The sequence below is a fragment of the Rhopalosiphum padi genome, chromosome 1, assembly GCF_020882245.1.
Source record: "Rhopalosiphum padi isolate XX-2018 chromosome 1, ASM2088224v1, whole genome shotgun sequence".
NCBI lineage: Eukaryota > Metazoa > Arthropoda > Insecta > Hemiptera > Aphididae > Rhopalosiphum > Rhopalosiphum padi.
This window is the reverse complement of record NC_083597.1, coordinates 35,370,628-35,394,793: the sequence shown is the minus strand read 5'-3', so window position 1 is coordinate 35,394,793 and position 24,166 is coordinate 35,370,628. Positions and strand designations below refer to the sequence as shown.

The 24,166-nt window shown below is 25.9% G+C and overlaps 2 protein-coding genes across 4 annotated transcripts; both read right to left on the bottom strand.

Annotated features, from left to right (window-relative positions):
* Positions 1–73: 73 nt before the first annotated feature.
* Positions 74–3,769, bottom strand: LOC132917093 (dihydroorotate dehydrogenase (quinone), mitochondrial). 2 transcript variants are annotated; one of them, XM_060977645.1, is made up of 9 exons: positions 3,176–3,769; positions 2,755–2,890; positions 2,411–2,620; positions 2,115–2,314; positions 1,853–2,047; positions 1,604–1,790; positions 1,383–1,536; positions 1,156–1,315; positions 74–680 (listed from the first exon to the last, which is right to left on the bottom strand). In XM_060977645.1, the coding sequence occupies exons 2-9, from the start codon at positions 2,755–2,757 to the stop codon at positions 626–628; spliced, it is 1,164 nt and encodes a 387-aa protein (XP_060833628.1). In that variant the 5' UTR covers positions 2,758–2,890; positions 3,176–3,769; the 3' UTR covers positions 74–625. The 2 variants fall into 2 exon arrangements, with proteins under 2 accessions (XP_060833628.1, XP_060833629.1); XM_060977646.1 differs by lacking the exon at positions 3,176–3,769 and adding an exon at positions 3,009–3,155.
* An 840-nt stretch (positions 3,770–4,609) lies between these two features.
* Positions 4,610–22,198, bottom strand: LOC132920696 (HEAT repeat-containing protein 5B). 2 transcript variants are annotated; one of them, XM_060983333.1, is made up of 36 exons: positions 21,788–22,198; positions 21,223–21,434; positions 20,090–20,237; positions 19,914–20,024; positions 19,679–19,856; positions 19,460–19,620; positions 19,144–19,393; positions 18,945–19,088; positions 18,760–18,883; positions 18,567–18,693; positions 18,394–18,505; positions 17,891–18,009; positions 17,670–17,803; positions 17,442–17,551; positions 17,151–17,317; positions 16,961–16,993; positions 15,050–15,124; positions 14,154–14,429; positions 13,752–14,033; positions 13,498–13,687; positions 12,730–12,899; positions 11,303–11,441; positions 10,660–10,839; positions 10,330–10,587; positions 10,072–10,253; positions 9,758–10,009; positions 9,472–9,682; positions 9,019–9,213; positions 8,769–8,931; positions 8,579–8,694; positions 7,994–8,257; positions 7,652–7,885; positions 7,423–7,574; positions 7,057–7,267; positions 5,900–6,054; positions 4,610–5,833 (listed from the first exon to the last, which is right to left on the bottom strand). In XM_060983333.1, exons 1-36 carry the CDS (start codon positions 21,914–21,916, stop codon positions 5,660–5,662), a joined length of 6,138 nt encoding a protein of 2,045 aa, XP_060839316.1. In that variant the 5' UTR covers positions 21,917–22,198; the 3' UTR covers positions 4,610–5,659. The 2 variants fall into 2 exon arrangements, with proteins under 2 accessions (XP_060839316.1, XP_060839318.1); XM_060983335.1 differs by lacking the exon at positions 16,961–16,993 and having other exon boundaries at positions 21,788–22,197.
* Positions 22,199–24,166: the final 1,968 nt, after the last annotated feature.

Genomic DNA, 24,166 nt, shown 5'->3' with positions numbered 1-24,166 from the left:
TAAAATATCAGGCTACTAGATTGTTCTATATAAGAACATACCATTTTATAACAAACCACAGTAAAGAAGAAAATAAGTACAACATATTATTTATTTTATGGTAAAACTCATAGTTGCAATATAGTTTTCTGATAAGTACCTCTTTAAAAAAGGTTTCTCTTTAATGATTGAAAACAATTTAAAAAAAAAATCAAATAATTTAAATAACACAAATTTGAAATAAAAATGAACTAATTGGGCAAAAATCAAGTACTGACTGTATCAATGAAAAAAAAAAATTTAATTGATGGTCACAATCACTTTTGATTATAATCAATCTTATACTCTAGCCCCTGAGAGAGCGCTACTCCTTCGCACATACAAATGATTGAACTCCTCGGTTTTGTACCAAATTTCTTCCACTCTACCACTACAGTGGCCAGTATTTAGGAGGGTTTAGAGGTAAGAATGTGCGAAAACAGATAAATTTTGATCGCCAACCAGAAACGCTCTCCAGTGGCTGGAGTATAGTATTAAATTATTTTAATATATAAAAATAATAAAACATGTATGTGAATAAAAAAAAATACATTTTAAATTTCCAAATTTTGGAATAAAATAAACAGTTATTTGAGTTATTGTAAATTTACACTCTGGCATCTGCACCAACTGCATCAGATATTGAGTTGTAGTTATCTTTCCTAAAAACATAAAATGTATACAAATTAAATTAAAACACTAAGTATAGTTATTATTGCAGAATACAAGTGTCATAATATTTAAAAAATTATATAAAGGTTAATAAAAATATTATAGTTGATTTTTAATAATTAATAGTAGAAGATTAATATAATTTTTTTTTTTAGTTTTTACCAACACATTTTTATAACTAAACAACTAAAATATTGCAAATAAAATGTATGTGACATTGCCTTTTTTTTTTACAAATTATTTGTTTATTTATTTTTAGAATAATATTTTATGTTTAAATTATCAAGATTTTACTGTTTATTATACAGCTTCAATAAATACATTGAATCTGATTCAAAGTTTAAAAATGACATTTAATATTATTAAATAAAAAATATAAGATTAAATTAGGTAACACATAAGTTGCAATATCCTAGTTTTATTTAAATTAGTATTCATATGTATACTAATTTTAATATTTATTACCTCAGAAGATAATCTAGTTCCTTTTTTATATTAACTATGACTGGTGGACCATTGTATATAAAAGATGTATAAATTTGTATAAGTGAAGCTCCTGCTTTAATTTTGGCATATGCATCTTGACCATTAAAAATTCCACCAACTCCAATAATTGGAATTTTACCTAAATAATAAAATTGAATTTCTAAGTAAAATTAATTCTATTAAACTATTATACAACTATATTTCACCATTTGTCAATTTATAAAATTCTAAAATTAATTTTGTAGATGCTTCTTGTAAAGGTTTCCCACTGAGACCACCAGGTTCTAATGCATTAGGATTGTCATAAACACCAATTCGTTTAACAGTTGTATTTGAAATTATTAATCCATCAACTTTGCACTAAATCCAAAAAGCCACTTCAGAAAATTTTGAATATAATATTTATTAAATTAAAATATAATTTTACCTTTTTATTATTAGTTATTACATCAGCAATATCTTTTTTATCTTGATCAGTAAGATCGGGAGCAATTTTTAATAATATTGGAATTTTGCGTTCTACACTAAATTGATTCCTTGCTTCTATAACTTTTGAAAGCAGACTTATTAGATCATTTTTCTTTTGCAAATTTCTTAAACCTGGAGTATTGGGGCTAAACATTTTATTTTTTTTAAAGTTAAATTTAAAGTTTGAAAGTAAAATTAGTTTTTTTACCTGGATATATTTATAACAAAATAATCTGCAACTGGAGTGAACTTTTCAATACCTTTCACATAGTCATCAGCTGCATTTTCAGACTCTTTATTTTTTCCTAAATTAACACCAACTATACCATCAAAATTTTGGTCTTGCTTAAGTTTCTTAAGTCTTTCAAATACAATATTATGACCATCGCTATTGAAACCATACCTACATGATATAATATAATGTATTACATCAAATTAATATTTATTACTAAAACTGAGTGCAATTTTACCTATTAATAATAGCTTGACTATCTAAAAGTCTAAACACTCTTGGTTTTTCATTGCCTGGTTGAGGTAGAGGTGTTATTGAACCAACCTCTACAAAACCAAAACCTACATTTTTTAATGCTTTTGTTATTTCACCTTGTTTATCCAACCCAGCTGCAAGACCTACTGGGTTGGTGAAATTCAAATCCCACAACTTGGTTTTCTAAGAAAAAAATCCAACATTAGTCATTACTCACTATTTAGTTTAATTTGTTTAAATAATGAGAATAATAATTGGATGATAAAAAGTTAAACTTACCAATATTGGTGGATCTTTATAATATGATTTTGGTATAAGACCATATTTTCCAGAAAATATTAAAAGGTTATGAGCATTTTCTGGATCACAAGAAAAGAATGCAGGAATGATACATTTCTTATAAAATTTTTCATTCTGTGTGATAAAATTTGTTCCTGCCCACAAAATACATCCTCCAGAAGAAATGTAAACAAAGGACCTTAATGAACCCTGAATAAATTGACAAATATTAATTTATATAGGTATTCAAATGATCATTATAAAATATAAGATTAGTACTATTAAGCCAATTTCAGCACAATTTAAATTATTACATTTAGCAAGTAAAAATTTTAATAACTTACCATTGTACAAAATTTAGATTACTGAACTGTTTTCTCCAAATGAAATATTAGAAAAAAATAACTAAATAAAGTCGAGTTCGTCCAATATGTTCTTATTACAATATATATTAATCTCAATCAATACAGGATTAGATACCTGTTCACATAAATAAACTCCCTTGACTATTGTTGTAAATCGTTATGTTTATTAATTAAAACCTACCATTGATTAAATACAATATGAATTACAATTTGTATTTAATCAATGAACCTACCGTTACTAAAATAAAAATGATTTGTGTTTAAACTTTAATTTCTTAAGTTTTAAATTTGTCAAATCACATGTAATATGTGTGAACATGTAGACTGACAGATTGTAGAACAGATAGATTATGAATAATTATATGAACTGTAACATCAAAAATAACAAAGGTTGACTTACTAGTAAGAGCTAACGAAAACGAAGATAATTTAGATAACTTAATAGTACATCTTTATTCTATATTTCTATACATTTTTACTCCGTTCAAGATAAGACAATATTCGGTGGCTAACAGGCTAACTCGTACAGTCGTACGTAAGAGTGTGGCAAACAGCATGCATACAAATGGTTGACTGTTGATTGTGGCCTGTGGGAGCTAAACGTGTTACGTGAAACGGTCAAACCGGGTGTTGCCTGGCCAATGACCAGTGATCACGACATTCGTCTGACGAAAACTGGTCGCTAATCGCTATCACCAGATTGACTTCTTACCGCGAAGTATGCTGTTGCCTGTTTGTTAATTGTTATATATTTTGTCATGATATGTATTAAGACCATGAACTAAGATTAAATATATTCTGTGCTATATCATTACGAATTAAAATATAAATCTTTAATCGTGGTATGAACACAGTTTATATGAAAATTATGATTATAATATCTATAATCTACTATACACTATACTACTATAGTATCATGACAAAATATAGTATAGTATAGTACTATACAGTATACATCAACATGCCCTTGTGTAAAGAAATTAGAAATCATAGACGTATAATTTTTTGATTATTATTATACGTCTATGACAGAAATAAGACATTTTTAATTTACAGTGATAAACTGATAAGCGTTAACCAGCTTTGACCTTTTTTACGAAAATTAGTAAATATGTATATTATAATAGGTATATACTATATGGATTTTAAACATATATATGCTATATTATGCATACATAATTGTTGCATACATTATGTTTTAGGTACAATATATTGTTAATGGCATTTAATTTTTTAAGGAAAACATTGTTTAGAATACTACTTTTTAAGATCACCGACATGAAAATATATAACTAACATTTTAAATTTATAATACATAATTAACATAATTTTTATTATTATTATAATAGGTAGGTACTTAGAAATACCTGAAGCTGATGTTTTAAGGGGAGATAGAGTGGACACCAAGACCAACCATTAGGTTTGCTTTCAAATATTGGTTGTGATAAAAATAAGAAAATCAAGTTCATGATAATTGACAATCTCTGAAATAATTTTTTGCAATCTGTGGAGAGGTGATCCCCCCGATTATCGTGATGGAAAACATTGACGTTGGTGATTCATTCGTTCAGGCTGCATTAGGAAATGTCAACTTAGCCTTTCGGACGTCATGTGCAGACAACGCACATGATGATTGTATTGCTTTGTTGCTTATGACGAGCAGCTCAAATAAGGGGGTATATTTGAATCATGTGATTCACAAAAATATTAATGAGTGGGTGGAGGTCTTATGTGTTTTATGATTGGAAAAGGTAGGCTGGACTCAAGATTAAAGATATCTTTAAATGTGGCTGGACTACTTTTAAAGATTGATAATTCAATTCTAAATAATAAATATAATATACATAGCCATATATTTGTTATTTGTAGCAGAAGTTTTACAGTAATAAACTAATAATTAATAACTAATAGTAGGTAATAGACAACAGTACTTTAGGCATGATAAAGTATTAAATAGAAATATTGAATTTATTAATTTTATACCCAAGGGAGAATTTAGGTCTTAAACAAGAGAGATTTGTTAAATGAGCAAAAAAAAAAGATCCTAAGCTTTAAAAAATAATTTATTTTTAGATAATAATCCACAATTTAGGATGGGGTGGGTCGGTGGGTGTGTGTAAAAATATTAAATGTGATTCGAGGAAAAAAAAATTCAAGCCACCATTACTCCACTAGTATAATGTAAGAACAACGCTAATGATGGTATGCATAATTAATCACTAAGTAACTAATTAATGAATCAATAAGTAGTGAGTAATAGTCCTTAATATTTAAACTTGATTTAGTGGTTATTGGTCCACCTACAAATTATACATTAAATTTAAGTAAATCGTCAAATCAATTAATTTTATGCAACATAGATAACATACTACTATATTAGATTCAGATAGAATGATCTATACTGGTTTTACAATTTGTTTTTAATTAACTTTCAGCATAATAAATATTAGACAACGAAATGATTTGTAAATATAACGGTTTGTTTTTGAATTTTTTTATGTGTGTTATAGCGTTAAACTCGTGTGATTAATTAATTCATGTATGTAATTAACTTTTCTTTGTGGTTTTAAATTTGCTATTTTTTTATAATAAATTTAGTCTATTTGAATAATATTACTTGGAAAACTGATTTTTAAATATACTTCGCTTAGGGATTTCAATCAGCTTATTCACAAATAATTAATTCATTACATTTTTAACTATAATTTTTATATATTATATAAGTTTTTAAAAAATAAAAAATTAATAAACAATGATTTCAGTCCATCATAGAATTGGTAACTTAATACATGTATTCTATTAATAATTCTGTGATAAAAAAATCAATGTCCTAGTAAAAATATTTAAAACTGTAACTGTTATGTAATAGATATAATTCTTAATGTTAACTAAAGTTAGTAAAATCTGTCTTCAGTTTGATAGAAGGCTGGATCGATTTTGTAATATTTTGTGGTATATGACAACCAGAGTTAAACTGTTGTTGTGATTTAGTAGTTTTAATGGTATGTTCTAATTTTGTTTTCAATTTATTGTTTTGAGACATGATTACTTTGAATTCCTAAAACAATAATAAATATAGTACATATATTTTCAAAATGTTTATTCCAAATAGTAATTAACATACCTGTGGATAAACTGGGCCAATTTTCAATAAACATTGTAAACTAAACTCATGAAGTTTAGACCGTGATTTAGATATGGTGGAGTCATATTTTGTCAATTCTGTGTTCATAAGAAAGTTAATTAAGGATGGTACTAGCAATGATAACATTTGAATTCCTGTAAATAAAATAAAGTACAATAAATTTGATTTATATTAATATACTGAATGCTAAAATAAAGTGATCCTTTGTCTTTCCATTTTGTATCAAAATCAAAATTTGAATAAATAGTTTTTGAATTATTTAACTTTGTGCACTAAAGATACCAAGTTCTTAGTTTATTATAACAGGTCTGATATCTTATGAGGGGCTTTGGCGATTTTAAAACTTAAGTAATTCATTTTAAGCTATTAACATTTATTATTTGTAGAAATGGTTCAGGTATAATAAATATTATTCCCCTTTCCCTTGAAAGAACTCATCTATTTTGCTAATAAAGGCTTATAATGTAAATTTGACCAATGCCAACATTATCGGTAATGACATTGTAGGAGATGCAGGAGTTTGGACAAATAGTTGTTCCTAGCCAGGTATGTTATTCACAGGGTCAGAGTATAGATCCAATATTATATTTATTTTATGTTTTTATAAAACCATTTTCAATGATTATTATCCTAAATATAAACATTTTGATAAATGACAAATTGCTCATTCAAAGTTTGAATTAAGTAAATCGACATTTTCAAAAAATGAACCACTAAATAATTTACAGTAAAAAAGAAGATTCAGATAAGAAAATTAAAGTTTATCTCCATAGAAGTAAAAAAAAGTATTAAAAATTTGGAAATATTGTCTCCAAGTATATTAAAATAAAAAATAAAAATTTGAATAAATTCATTATTTAAGAATAAAATGAGTGTGAGCATCAAATTCATAACTGAAAAGGAAATTCCGGTGACAGGGTGTCCGGACCACTAGATTCCCCCCCACATTATGGCGATGGTGAGTATGCTTAGTAATGAATCATTTTGTATATTATACTGATAAATCACTATTTTAATATCATTTGATACAATGCAGATAAGATAACTGATAAGCAATGTTTAAATTAAAATATTTTTAGATCTTTTAATTCTATTTTTTTATAAATTCTTATTAAAGTATATTTGTTTAAAATTACTGTGTTTGGGTTGTGCCAATTGAACCAAGCATTCAATTGCACTAATCGCTTCACATAGCATTATCAAATTAGATTCCAACATAATGTTTGGTATTTCCACATATAATAATCCCATAAGGCGCGGAGCTAGTGCTTGAATGTAACCTGTTGCAATATATTTATCTTCATGTTGAAAAACAGCTTTAAGAAATTGAATGCATTTTGTTTTTACCTATGTAATAATAATTGTTTATCAAACATAAAAAAAAAAGATTAATTAATTTATAGTATAATAAAAACATTTTTTAATGTCAATATATTTCAGTAAATTTGAATGTTAATGATATATACACAAATCATAATTCTTAATTTTTAATTTATACTCACAAGAATATTATCACTTCCAAAACATTGTGTACAATAATTAATGCAAGGGTACAAAATATTTTGAACAAACATTACACCAGGGGGTGCATGTAATGTAAATACAGTGATAACAGATAGCATTGTTATTTCATTTAATTTTTTTCCTTCATCTCCTAAATAAAATTAATGAAAAATAATTAAATTATTCGCATCTAATTCATTGATATAAATAATTTAAAGAGATAATTACCAGTTTTAGAAATATCAATCAGTTTAGCAATTGTACTCTGTAGGAGTGACCTCCATTTACTTTCAGATACTTTGTGATATCCAAAAGGATGTTTACAGAGTACATGAAAAGCGTCCAGGGCAGCTAGAATAGAAACTTTATTTTTGGATGTTTCATTAGAACTATTAGTTTCTCCCAATTCTTTTAGTACATTAGTTATTAAATATGCAATTGTTGGAAGTATCTGAACACCTCCTACAAATAAGATTTAATGTGTATTATATATCATATATTTGTAATTAATATTATTAATTATTATTTATTACTTATTACTAAGCATGTAAAAAATAGTAAATATTTTACCACTTGGAGAGCAAAGATTTGGCAGTTGAGCCATAATGTTTAATGTTGTAGCAATAACATTATGGTTTAAACAATTTGAATGTAATTTTCTGGTTGAAGACACTAAAGGTGTTGGATTCATATCTGGTATTTGTCGAACAATCAAACACATGCAAACTTCTAATGTGGCAAATACAATACTTTTATCATGCTCTAAAACTCCATCGAGTCCACCATCACCTAAACATGCAATATCAGCAGCAGTTGAGGATCCAAGACTTTTATCTAAAGATCAAACAAATTTATAAATAAATTATAAAGTAATAAACTTAAAAGAAAAATATATAGAATTGAAGGGTGGACGAGAATAACGTGCTATGTAGCAATTTGTAAATGTTACAGGAACAACTAAAAACAAAAAATTGTTTTGCAGTATTGTATACCAATTTTTAAGTTTGTACAATAAAAGCATTCTGGGTATTTTTCGATTCTTAAAATATATGGAGATTGCTTCATAACGCGTTATTTCTCAAAAACATGAAATCTGAAAAAATGTTACATAGCACGTTATTCCCTCCCACCCTTCAATTGGTAATTTGTTAATACCATTCGTAGTATTTGAATTTTTTATTTTTAAATCTTCTTGAGCAGCTTTTACTATTTGTTTCACAATATTCATAATAGTTTGTTGTACTTCTATACTATCATTTGTTAAAAGTAATCTAAAATGATCAATATTATAAGATTTTAATTTAATTTAATTAATATAACAAAAATAATAATAAATGTCTGTTACTTGTGCATAATATTTAATGTTTCCACTGCTAAAATACAATTTTTCATCATCATTCGTCTGGCTAATGATGAATCTAATATTGTATATAAAGATTTAAGACAAGTTATAAAATTTTCTAAGTTTTCCAAAGTTCGTTGATTACATATTGCTTCAGTACAAATTCCTATAAACAATATAATTAATTAAATAATAAGTAAATAATTATTGTTTTAGAACATAAAATTGTAATAATAATAAAAAAAAAATTTACCAAATATAAGGTAAAATTTATCTTGTAATTCTTTAGCTATACTAGTATTTTCTTGTTTAAATTCTTCAGCATTTAACCATAGCGATAAAGCATATAAAATTGGAGGCCAAGCATTCTTATAATGGCTTCTGCTATTATCAATAGTACTTGATGTATAAAAGGCGCCACCCTCATGGGGGAGTTGACTGTTAAACTCTACATGGAATTTTAAATATTCAAATACAAACAAATAATAATATATATTTTATTAAGCTAATTTTATTTAAATAAACTTAAAATATTAATTGGGATGGTTAGTATTCCAAAGATATGTGTAAAAATAACTCAACAATATATTATTTATAAAACAACATTTTGATGGATTAAGACTACAAATTACATAAATACCAATTAACTAAAATGGAGCTAGACTAGTTAGAGTAATACTTGTATTTAAAACAAAATTGTATATACCACAAGGTAGCAAAAGAAGAGCATGATCCTTAAGAGCAGCTTGCCAATTTTTGGATAACATATCTAATTCTGGATGAATTAAAGTTAGTAGGCTATCATTTTGTCCTTCATAATTTCCGAAATCGTCATTGGTTTCACTAGTATTCGAACGAGAATTTTTATTGAAATTTTCTGGTGCAATACCATTATTGATCATGGCAATAATATAAATCTAAAACAAATAAACTATTAGTCATATTAATTACATTTAAATGAAAAATTGTTTCTAAGTAAAAATATTAATAACCTGGGCCCAAGCTTTAAGAATAGCTAAACATTCAAATGTTGCAACACTTTCATTATATAAACTATTAAAATTTATATTAAAACCAGGTTTGAGTTTTTTAAGAGATGTTACTAATAAGTGATAAACTCGTCTTAAATCATTCAAATCACGTGCAACTCCACTTCCTATCCATGTTCCACATACGCGACATGCAGCAGCTGTAACATGACTAGGAGTGTCTTCAGAAAACGCTGGTCTTAAAGCAGCACTCACCTTTAAATTATGTTTAATATATTATATATATTATAGTATACTTGATTAAGATAAAAATGTACTTGAGCTTGAAATTGTTCTAACAATAAATGACCAGGAAATTCAGGTTCAGGCACTTGAGCAAATTTTTCAATAATCTCATTAAGAGTTTCAAATCCTTCTAAACGTAATTGATCACTATCACTAGTTGCTGCCATGAATGCCATTCGTATTAAATCAGACAAATGAAGAATCAAATAATCTCCTGAATAATAATAAAAATAATAGCAATAACTACTATAATTTATATAGAAAAATATAATTCAAGTTTTCTTCCATACCTTTATTATTAGTGAATGATAATTCTTTAGCTAATGATAAATTAAAATGTGGAGTAGAGTCGCATTCTTTATGACATGTAGATATTATTCGACAAATACATTGAACAGCAAAAACTCTAGTTGGCCATCTAGGTTGTCGTTTTCTTTTTAATAATTCATTTTTAGAATCTTTTTGAAATTCATCATGATCATCTCCTGTTTCATCTTCATCATTAATTATAGCTCCATCAGTTTTATCTATTTCTTTATTATTTAATTCTACAAAAATTGCATGTAATATTATAATAAATATTTTAACATAATAATTATAATCCAAAACTATGATAATACCTGAAGAAACAGTTAAAACTGATTTACATAAATTTATCCATTTTGTAAGATTATCAACAGCTAACATTTGAAGCATGCTAATAAGAGTATCGTGAATATCTTTGATTAGTTGTTTATCCATTTCTGTGTCTAGCATATTAAATAATACTCCTGGTAATCCAGATTCTGTCAATAAAAATCCTAAAAATAATAATAAAAATATTTAATTAAATTATTATAATTTTAAATAAATTTTAGTTAAAAAACAAAAATATATTTTATTTATCAATAATAACTGATATTAGCAATATCACATCATAAGAAACTTTGTTAGATTGTTATAATATTATAATTTATTTTTGATCAAAATTTAAAATATATCTTTCAACCGTGTGGTGTACTTAGACTTGAATTTTTTTAGAGAGGGTGGAGGTGGGTTAATTTTTAAATAAACAGTTAAAATAATAAAAAATATACATCTCATGAAAAACTTATTCTTCATAAAAAGTTGGGGGAGGGGTGGTACGTTATAGTAAGCCACTGTTTCTACCTAAAAAAAATGTATTTATAGGTATATAAATAAATCAGAAACACTTTGTTTTAAAAATAATAGCTCTTTCACTTTGAATAAAATAAAAAATTACTAAAGATTAATTATTTTTACCATCTTTATTAATATTTTCAGGAGATTTAACAAATGACTCTGCAATTTCACAAACTTCTTTTGCCTCCCGCTGTGATAACTGTCGCAAACATGAAACTGCTGCTTTTCTTAGAAGTAAATGGCTGTTCGATAAATTTTGCTGTAATTTTTTAAATAAATAATTATCTAATTGTAATATATAATTTTAAAGCATTTAAAATAACATATATTTATATTAAATTGTTTAAGTCTGAAGTCACTATGTCTAATGTTATTGTTATAAAAAAAAAAAACACATTCTATCTATTTTAGCATTTCTCAATTGGAAGTATGTGGAAAGCTTATAGAACTGAATAAAACATTTAAAGTTATAAATGTTAAACATTATATCTTACATACAAGTGAAACATGAAAATGTCTAAAAATTGTAAGTAGTTCTATGATATGAAAAAAATGAGAACTGCTAATCTATTTAATGTATACAGTTATTAGTTATAACTTGAGTCCATAAAAACGTATTAATTAAAACAATACTTTATACTATTTTATAAATAATGTATAATGCTGTTAACAAAATCTTATGAGTTAAGTCCACAAAACGATTACTATTATAGTAAATATGTTTAAAAGTTTAAATAAGAAGTGAATTGCAACTATACTGAAGAGATTGAGATGTGAACAACTAGAAGTAGAGATCCCAATTATCAAATTTTATCAGTATTCCCATGAGTGAAGAAGTAATATCTGAGCACATGGCATCATGGGCGATTGTTAATTCCGCCAATTTCTAGGTAGTCAATTTTTGGGTTGAATTTAAAACATGTTAATTCCACTAGTAAGATTTTTTGACCTGAAAACATGGTAACTCCACTGATAGTAAAATCCACAGATTAAACTATATTTGTACATCAACTGTCAACTATGTGTGTTTTATTTTAACTTTTTTTCAACTACCAAATAGTGATCATTATTAATTATTATATATTTTTTTTAAATTTGTGTAATTGATGATATAAGTACATATCTGAATATAATATGTATAAATTAGAAATCTGTACATAAATGATGTACCTATTACCTATTGTAACTTATTATTATTATTGCGTGTTGAATAATTTTATATCATACCTATATACTGTAATACTAATTAATTTATCTCAAACGAAAAGGGTAAATCCCAAATATTTAAATAAAAATAAAAATGTTGTACCAGTGGAATTTACATGAAAAAAGGTTTAAAAAGGTCGCAATTGATGGAATTTACATCATAGTGTATGATTGTACTTAGTTAGATAACATACACCGACCTCTTAGTAGTTGGTATATCCAATATAATATACCTACTCATGCATATTATATTATAAATTATAACTCTTAAAAGTATATAATAAAGAAATGTACTATTAAATTATCAAGTGTTGGTACAATACAATTTTTATATAACTTACACATAAAGTCCAAACCAAGGCTGTCAAATTCACATGTCGTGGTGTAAACATGTGTAATTCTTGTAGACATACTGTAGATTCTGCTTGAACTAATGGATCTTCGTGATCTTGCATAATAGCACAGGCACACAAAAAAGATGAACGTGCAGTAGTAATTGATGCAGAATTACCTGAATATAAATATTATTAACAAATAAATAATATTTAGTGATAAATATATAAAATAGGATAAGTTATCATTGTTTAAAATATCTTGTCAAATAAATTACTAAGAAAATTTATAGTTAAAACATTAAGCCTGAAATTATCTTAATCCGGGCTTGTATATAGAAATACAATGAAAAACATACAGCAAAAGTTTATTAAAATGGAAAATTAAACTTTTCAAAATTCAATATTTTAATTAATTCTTTTTATTAAAAACATTATATAATCTTTTAAGATTAATTAATTAATTAAATATAAGTAAAAATTTGTTTTAATAAAAGCATTAAAGTTATAAAAAATAAATAATTGTATAAAAACCTATTAATATAGAGTGATATATTTAATATTCTGAAAAATTCAGGGTTTTGTTAAGTTTCACATGAAAAGGTAACAACAAATCTTGATAAATTTTAACTTAAATATTAAAAAGTAATGTCTATTTAGAAATAGTATTTTTTTTTCTATTATACATTAATATTTAGTTAATGTATAATAAGTAATGACCATAACAGCAAAATATGTATTATAAATTATTTTATCATATAATTTAGAAATAAATACCTTGTAATTCTGGTCCAATAGTAGTAATTAGAGATGAGATCAATTTACCAATGCATTGATGAACATCAGCATGATAATGAGGAACTATTAGCAGAAGTTTTAAAGCCAACGATAGTGAAGGTTCTATATAACCTCTAAACATTGGTCCCCCTGAATTTGCTATAAGAGATAATGCATGGAGAGACCAAACCTAATACAAATTAAACAAATAAATAATACATAAATATTTTAAATTATTTAATTATTTTAAATACTTGAACAATTGGAGATGTGGTATCTTGAGCTAACGCAAGCAAAATGCTAACACTAGTATTCAAATGATGTGATGATCCCATACCACCAACATGTCTATGTAAATATCCAAGAGCTAAAGAATGTCCAGTTCGACTAGGGACATCTCTAGCACACCGAAGACGATCAAAACTAGTTTGAGCAAGCATAGCAGTGAATCTTGAATCTGAAACTGCTTGAGCCATACGACCAACACTCTCTGCAGCAGCCACTCGTAGAATTGTATTACCATTTGTTAATGCATTCTAAAATTAAATTAAATTTAATAACCATAATAAGGAATATGAATTAACATAAGGAAACAAAACTGAACATATATAATTCATATAATAATTTAAAATGTATTCAGAAAAATAGTTTATTACTGTAATTAGAGTAGCAGTAGTTGTTTTAATTTCTTCATGACCAATTGTTGATTTGGTATCTGAAAGTGCTTTAAGACCAGCTAATAGTGAAGCAAAAATATTGGTTGAAATAGCATCACACCGACATGACTTTGAGTATTTTATTTGATCTGTGAAATGGTCTATCATCTGAATTCTGTGTTTATTGGCCACACGTGGAAATATTAAACCAAATAGAGTAACCGATGCATCAATTACAGATACACCCAGTGGTAAAGGACTTGGTATATTATCATCCTAGACAATATTTTAATCTAATTAAGTACAATACACTGAATAATTTGTAACGGTAAATGTTTGTTTTTTTACTGAGTTTAAAATTAGTTATTAGCAAAAGTACAAATAGCTAGTCAACAATAAACTAGATCAGTATATAATTTAAGAATAAACTCAGACCTAAAGTGAAAATATAAAATATAAATGAATCAATAAATACATCCAGATAATCATTTCGCATCATCAAAATAATAATTATTCTTTTTTTTTCGTTATTGAAAATTAAAGCTTCCAAAAAAATGTTAAAATATAGCTAAGAAACTTAAATTACGAATATCAAGATAAAAAATTTAAAATAACTTATAATAAAAAGAATATATAAAGTGAAATTCAAATTGTGTTTGAAAGTAAAATATGTATTATTTTTAAAACTACTGGTACTTTTTTAACATATATTCTTATTTTTAATATGAGAAACAAGATATTTATTTGAATTAAAACAAAGTCATTTTTAAACTAAGAATCATCATTATTAGTCAAATGTTTTATAAAAACTAAGTAAGTTAATACATTGTCAAACAAACACAAACCTAATTAGTAATCACTTATCACTATTAAATATTAATTAATTTAATACTTACTTTAGAAACTGAGAGATAAAGATATCTAGGATCATGTTCTAAAGCACCTGATCCTATGGCATTATTTTGTATCAGCTGAAAAAAATTATTATATACTTTATGTTAAAAAATGATAAATTTATTTATTTATTTATTCAGTAAAATAACAATTTGAAAATATCTTAAGATTTTTTTTCTAATTTCAATTGAAGAAAAAAAATAAACTTACATTTGTTTGAATTATAATGATGTAAATAACAAAATAATCAAATAATAACTATGAAGTATTAAATATACAATAAAAATTTAATAATTATAAATACATCATAGACTTAATTATGATTGTAGTTCAAATTTTTACATTTCATATATATATATGATGTAAGGCCGTAAAATAATTATTTCTCCTATCACTAATTTTTAACTTTAGTTGTAATCCAAAAACTTATATAAACAATACACATGCGATTTAACCAAATGTTTTAATTTGAATTTTATTTACATAGTACAATAATATAAAAATATTGACTATTTTTAAGCTATTTATAGACAATTGAAATTTTTTAGGTTTTTTTTATAAATGCTGATAAAAAAAATGAATGCTTGAAAATTTAATGTTTAAAAAAAAGTTAAAAAAGTGTTATACTTAGCAGTTAAAAAATATAAATAATGTATAGTCACAATATTCTTTTAAACATTTAAAGTTAGAATTTTGACAAAATTTATAATTTTATAATACTTAAAAAATTAATAAAATAATGTCTTATTAGATCTAAAATTTAAATATTTAATACAAGATTCCTAATTAATATTTATATCTATAACTATATTGATTTTCAAAAAAAAATCATAACAACCTGTCGTAATATTAATAGTAAAATAAATTACTTTAATAGCTACATCAAAATTATATCATGAAATAACTTAGCGAAATAGGCTGACAGAACTTCAAAATCTTTTTTCATATAAAATAACATATCATTAAATGTTTATTTAACACACCCATCAAAGTAACCCACTCCACTCAACACTGATTATTGTATAATAGAATGGTACCTACTTCCCACTTAAAAAAAAAAAATATGTATTTATCATATAAACTGTAAAAGTCAAATAAGAAAGTAACTCATTTTAAACTTACAAGTCATTAGACTTGCCAGTTAATAATATTAAATATCCTTGTTTTAACAGAACATTGCTAATAATAGTTATTACTTATTTGTATACTATAATAATTTATTATTACTTTCAAATTAATAATAATAGATTACTATTCTGAGCTGATTTTTTTTTATTAATTTGTCTATTATCAATGTATTTAGTATAAATAGTATTTTAAGACATACATGTTTATAGATTTTTCAATAACTATGTATGCATAGTAAAGGAAAAATAGATATATCATTGGAAAGGTATCATTGAATAAAGTTGCACAATTTTTTTTTAAGCGTGTTACTATTAAAATAACAGAAATACAGCAATAGTATCAGATGTCTAGTAAAAATATTATTTTTTTTTAAATGTCCTGGTCGAAGTCAGCAAGTAACAAAATATAAAAAAAAGCAATAACCTAACCAATCAAAATAAAAAAAATTAAATAATAGTTAATTATTGTCTGTTTTTAAATTTACACCATAAGTCAAAGCCCATATATTTGTAGCTCATAAACACAAAAACTAAAATGCATAATACCTGTTTTTCTTATGTAAAACGTTTACACAAAAAAAATTAAGAGAAGCACAAATGCAAATACTAAATTATGTGTGTGCTAAGAAATGCAATATTTTAGAGTAATTTTATTTTACAATTATAATGATTTGTCAGATTGAATTCCCCCAATGGACAATATTATTTTTAATAATTACTTTATTTTCATTGTAGAATAAAAAATAATACTGAATATTACATACATATTTGTTCATGACGACTTACATAATCATATTCAACTTTTCTTGAACAATCCACCTTAATTATAAGCAGCAATTTAAAAACCAAAAAATAAGTTAATTTAAACCAAGGATAACTAATAAAAAAATAATCATTTTGTCATACAGGATATATAGTAGGCCAATATTACTTATATTATTTACTACATACAATAAAACAATAAATAATCAATTACCTGATCTTCAATTGTTTGATGATGTGAATGTTGAACAGGACATATTCCCAATAATATTCCTTCTTCATTTTTACAAACATATCTCAATTTTGATGTAACAGTATTAGCAGGATTTTCTGCCAATGTAAATTCTGAGACCAACAGTCTTAAAATATGTGTAAATGAAGCTGTAATTATATAATTTTGTTTTATTTTGTACAGATAAATCATACTTCATTAGGAAACTTAAGAAACATACTAAACCTTCTCTAAAACCTATAGTTGAAAATAATATTAACAGAATTAAATTACCTTCAAAATCTTGTGCAGGAATCAGAGATAATGTTTCATATAATCGTAATCTGACTAATGCTATTGGAGCTTTTAAGTGTTGACCGCAGCTTTTAACAACTGAATTCATACTAAAGATATATTTCATTATTTAACCAATATATTTATTATGTTTACAGGTTTGGTTTAAGTTGACTTCAACGCATATCTTTCATACTATAGTATATTGAGGATAATATAAATATTTACTTAATTAGCATTGCAAGAGCAGATTCAATTGGAATTAATAATCTTCTAATTATATCTTCTGTGACTAGTTCATTACAGTTGAATAAAAAACTGTAAATAGATGCAAGAGCTCCTGCTCGGCCTTCCAAAATCAACTATAATGTTTAAAATAAAGTAAACAGTTTAAGAATTACATCTTCAATTATATAAATATTATAAAGCAATATTTTTTTGAACCTTACCTGCCAAGTAAATGCATCTCCTCTTGCCTTTTCAGATTCAAGTTCTTTAGATGATCGCGGAAAAGAATTTCTCCATAAAAGAAGCATACGTGGTAAAAGTCCTCGAACAACACTAACTCCTATATTTATAAATAAATTATTATTATTTTTAAAAGGATGCACCACTATTATGTTATTTTTATCTTACTTATGTACATAGCATATCTGTATTCAGTAGAATCCATTTTATATTGTTAGCTTTAATATCAGAACTACTATCAAAGTTAAAGGTAAGAAAATTATCAAGGGCATAAGCTTTTGTTGATATTTTCATTTTAATATTTTTTCTTATCTTAAAGTAATTTTAATAAATAAATTGACTCTAATATTAAAGCTAACAATATAAAATAGATTCTGTTGAATGTAAATTTGCTGTGTTATCCATTAGTAGAGACAACACATGCAAGTGAAGTGTCTTCTAATTAATTTGAAAAAAATTATTTAGAAATATCTAAATATATCACCTAATGTCATCACACCACCAATTAACAACCATCCAGCTTGAGTTCTACTTAATGATAGCCGACTATTTTGACCAGCACTTCTCAGTAAATCTTCAGCAGTATTAAAGATTATCTATAAATTATATAAAATATTTTTATTATAAGATATAATATATGATAATTTAAGAACTAACTTTTCCTCGCATATGAGGGATACCCAAAGGTGAGACATTAACACTTCCAAGTATACCAATAAGTACAGCACTATAACCAAAAATTATTTCTGGCGTAGCTCTTGTACTCTCAATATTCTCAATACATCTAATAAACAATGATTATTTATAATTCATTTATTTTATAGAAAATAATGATAAATATAAAATATACCGATCAATTAAAGGAGTGCATTGGCTGGGTAAGGCAATACAAACACACCGTATACACCATGCCGCTGATAAACGAGCAGCTTGACTTGGATGTACCATAACAGATAAAGCTGTTTCAATGACATCTAAAGAAAAAAAACAATAAATCAAAAATGTATAGACAAACAATATATAAATTGGTTTTACTGCAGGAATTATCTGATATAAGATTGTTCGCCATTGTGCCCATGTTAAGCAATAAACAGCCCATTTCTTGCAATGCACAAACTAAAAAGTGTTGACCAAATATAGTCTCTTGATTAAAATCTTTAGCATTTTCTGGACTGAAATCTAAAATAGCATAAAATCTCATAAATTTAGCCAACTTTAATTATATTTATTTTACCGATTGAACTCATTTGTTTCTTAACAATTAGGGCCAATTCTTTACAGGCAGAGGATTGTGCTTTTTCACTTAACATTTGTCCAAGAACACTACGTAATATAAAGCTAATACACTTTCTAGAATAAACAGCATCAACATGAGAAGATGCTGATTTTGGATTGGCCACTAAATCTAAAATGTGTCGCATGAAAGTATTTAAATTTTTTTCCAGCCAAGTAACATCTAATGAATGAACAAATTCCACATATGTCTAAATATGAAAAAAAAAAAGTAAAATATTAATAATTTATTTAAATTTAATAAGACAAAAACTTACATAAGTAACACCAACTCTAACTTCTCGGTGACTACCAGTAGTTCCTTTTATAATTTCACCTGTTCCTTTAAGAAATCCAGTGCCACCTCTTAAAAATCCATTCATTAATATAGTTAATGAATCTTCTAATGTAACACATTTTGTTGACTTTGACGTTTGAGCTAAGAACAAATAATTTTTTCAAACTGAGACAAAGATATATTATTTATAGTTGTATACCTGAATGATGTTCTTTGTTTTGGATTTGTGTAGAAGCAATTAAAAATCCTAAAAATTTTGCTACAGAACATCTTACTTCATAATTTGCATTCTCAAATGCTCGAAAACATAATGTAGCTACATTTTCTAACTCTGATGTATATAAAAAATTGGAATGTTTTATCATTTCAAATAGACACTAAACAGAAAAAATAATAATAGTTTATGACAAAAATAAAATTAAAATTTGTGTTACTTTGGCAGTAGCAGTTCGAACAGCCATTACTCGATCAGTCAGAGAATGTTTAATAGCCTTGTAAATATCTTTATGAACATGACCCATAACATTTCCCATTCCACAGCAAATCTAATTATAAATATAAAAATGTGAATAAGTATAATTTATTTAAACAATTTAGTAAAAGCAATTACCTTTTCTAATGTTATAATTATCTCTACTCTCATTTGAGATTCTGCATTTTTCAGACATTTTATTAAAATATACACAGTTTCTTCATATGAACGCCCCATCATTCGTCCCAAATTTTTATACATAAATCCCATACATGTGATTGCAGCTCTAAAAAAATGATTTAAGTAATCAAATAAATACAGTAAAATTTTGGCTATCTGACTTATTTTAGAACCAATCGAAGTTAATAATCTTAAACATTTTTTAATATTAAAAGTATATTAAATATATTATAATTAAATTCTTTAAATATAATATAATAAAACAACATTTTTTATTTCCTCTTAAGTACATAATAAATATCTCAAATGCTTATAGAAAATTTAAGTAACTTAAAAGTAAAACGGATTTTATAGATAATATCAAGAAAACACTATAAAAACACATTTTGTTGCTTTTGTATCATATATCTGTTATTAAAGAAAGAATGACATTATGACGCGGCCAATTACATATTTTTTCTTTTATGTCATGCACATTTTAGACTGAATCATAAATCCTTATATGAAATAGAAACATCTAAATTGCATATTACTTGGCATATTTTTGTATTTTAAGGCATTTTCAGATAAAAATAATTCATTGTTTTGTTTATTAGTGATATTATTTTAAGAAAATTTTATACATTGAAGGTCATTTTTCTTAAATTTTAAATTTCAAAGAACATTTTTAAACCTTAGGAAAAAATATTTAATTTTATTAAAAATCTATTGAACTTATATATTTTGAATAAATAATACCATTTTTAACACATTCTTTAATGTCATATTTGAGTACAATACTGTAATGAGTGTACCTTAGTATGGGATTTATTTTCAAATTAAATATAATTATTTATTTGAATAAATTGAGTATAATAAAATCAATTAAACAGAAAAATAGTTGATCTAAGTCTTACAGTTGGAGATAACCATGTATACAATTATGCTGATAAATTTTACAAAACTTAAAAAATTATATACTGTTGTTTCATTAAATTAATATTGAAAGTATATTCAATATTTTGCCTATTATAAGGCATACAAGATTACCAACAATTAACTTGTTGTTTTTACTATCTTAAATTTTAAAATTAATATTTATAGATACATACAACTTTGTAGAAAGGTATGTTAATGAATCATCTTTGACACGTAACATATCATTACATCTATTAACTGTATCAAAAAGAAGAAATGTATCGCCGACATTGAACAAAGTAGACAAGCATTTTGCAATTAACATTCTAGTCGGTGGACCTGGGTTTTCTTGAATTAAACTCGTTAACTGTTCGACTATTTTTTTTTGACATTCTTTGATATCAACCTAAAATATAATAATTAAAATCCATTATTATTAATATATTTATAGGTGAGAAAACAAACTTGTTTTCAAAATTCATATTGTCTAATTAGATAGATCACTATTCAGTAGTTTTAGATAAGTCGTTTTAGCATAAAAAACAATATTTCAAATCTTTTCATATGTTATTTAAAATGTTCTTCTACCAGGTGTCAAATACCCTAATTTTTCAGATAGAAATTGGCCTAGTTGTTATTGACAAATAACCCAATTTACATCGGATATTCAAAAAAGTTGGTCTATAGCGTTTTTAATAACTAATAATAATCAAAAAAAAAAAAAAATTCTGTATTAAAAAAATTGGATGAGGAACTTACTTTCTTGGAAGTTAGTAATACTTTATCCAAATACCGTAGCCATTCAAAGATGAAAACTGGACGTTTAGTTTCTGGTAATTGTCTTAACGCGTCTTCGTTCAACAGCAAACTATGGCTTAGCTCCATCATAACAAAGGAAATATAAAATATGACCTATCTAATGAGGGTTCCAAGTAATTAAAATAATAGCATCGTCAACCATCAAACAATAGTCATCAAATATTTTTTTTTTATTCTATAACAGCATAAAATAAATTATAACTAATATTAGTTAGACATGTAACTAACTTCTATAGTAACCAGCAGACAGCAGGCAACTATTTATTTATGTACTAAATAGATAGTAACTAGTGTTTAGTAAGCAGTAGGTAAGTATAGTATAGTAATTAACTACTAAATGAATCGTTATCACTATTAAAAAACAACTTTAAATACAGAATACAGATAAGTAATGTGACTCATTCATATTAATTCATATCACTAAGCAGCTACCGCAGAACGATATTCGTGATAGCTACAGTATAGCACGTACTACATAATATATATTTATATATATATATCTTAGTTCGTGGCGTAAGCTATAGAAACATTTTTATGTGATAAACTGTATCAAAATGATCGAAGTATTTCCACTGAATAAATTTATTCTGCGGTTACCTACCCATAGGGCATAGACTATTGTCTATAATATATTAATATACCAGCTAGTCCAGCTAATAGCTTCCTAATAAGTACGGATTACGGATATAGAATAGATATCATATTATCTTAGTCCGAGGTGGTATCTATCTCATATATAACTAATACAACGGTTCCCAACCGGGGGGGGGGATTTTAGAGTCTGTTCGGGGTAAGGGGGAGATATAGTGATGATGGAATTACGAAAATAATTATGTTATTTTACAATGTGTAAAAAATTGAAATCACTATTAGTTTTCAGGTTATCGGGCATCAATAACAATTATATATCATAAATTTCTCATTAAATTTGTACAAACAAAAAGTTCTAGTTTGCACTTTGGGCTATAGGCGGAAATTTAGTTGAATCATTAGGGGAACTATAATAATCCAATATACCTAAAGTGACCCCGCACTCCTTTTCTATACACAAGTATAACATACTACATTCGATTTTTGGGGGGTCTATTGAAATACTTGGGGGCTAAGCCCAAGTAGGGGCTTAGTCCCCCCCCCCCCCCGATGTCCGCCTATGCTTTGGGCATAAAATATTTTTCGGAGTGACAAAGTTGAAAGATCAATTATTATTAAACCAGCAGAAAAATTTACTATCTGACATTAGTGTAATGTTAAATTAATAACTATCATTTCAAAAAAAGTAAATTGATTGAATGGTGACAATCATGTTAAAAAAATTCGTTTTGTACTTTTGTTTTTATAATTTATATGGCGTACAGCAACAGCATACTCCCATTCAGTGGCGTATTTAAAATGTTGTCAAAGGGGAGGTATCATAAAGTAATAGAGTACCTACTCTATGCCCTATTGGGGAAATACGTTGGCAAACATATAATTTCTACAACAGGAAAGTTAGGTAAAAAAATACTTATATACTAATTATCAGTAAGTAGTAAGTACACATATACATTTATAAAACTGAATATTTTTGTTTTGAAGATTTATCATTCATAATTCATTTTTTATAAAACGGAGAGAACAATAAGAATACAATATGTAGTATTGATAAATATACAAATTTATATGTAGGGCGAAAACAGTAAAAAATAGTGCACTAGCTAGTGCTTCTGACTGCTTCAGCCAGTGCTGAACTTTAGGGTCTCGGAGCTTCAAGACAGTTACTTAATAAGGTGCCTTATTTTGTACTTGGTTGGGGGCTTGGACCTCGGGCCCTGGCAAGGTAAGGGCCTCTTGACAGTTGCCTAGTTTGCCTAGACGGGTTTGGCTCAAGGTGCTCTAGCACTAGCGCAAATGTGAGACTATAATGAGTAGTGAATTATTATGCTGGATTAAAAATAAAGTAATGCTACAATTAATTATAAAAATAACTCGTATTTTAGTGTTTTTAATTGTATTATGTATTTTTGTAATAAATATATGATATTATTTTACATATCAGTTAAAAAATACCAAAGGGGGATTTATCCCCCCTCTCCCGTAAATACGCCATTGCTCCCGTTCTCTAAATAAATATTAAAATACTTATGCCATGTCTCTCGAAAATGCGTTAAATGTGTCAATATTCAATAATAAAAATATATATTGGGTAGTAACTAGTAGAGCGCATACACACATAGACATATAATTATATAAACTTATAGGTCTATGAGCGCATACGATAAATGTCCTGTATTTGTAAATAGACCGCAATCTGCACACACCTATAAGATGGCCAAAAAAATT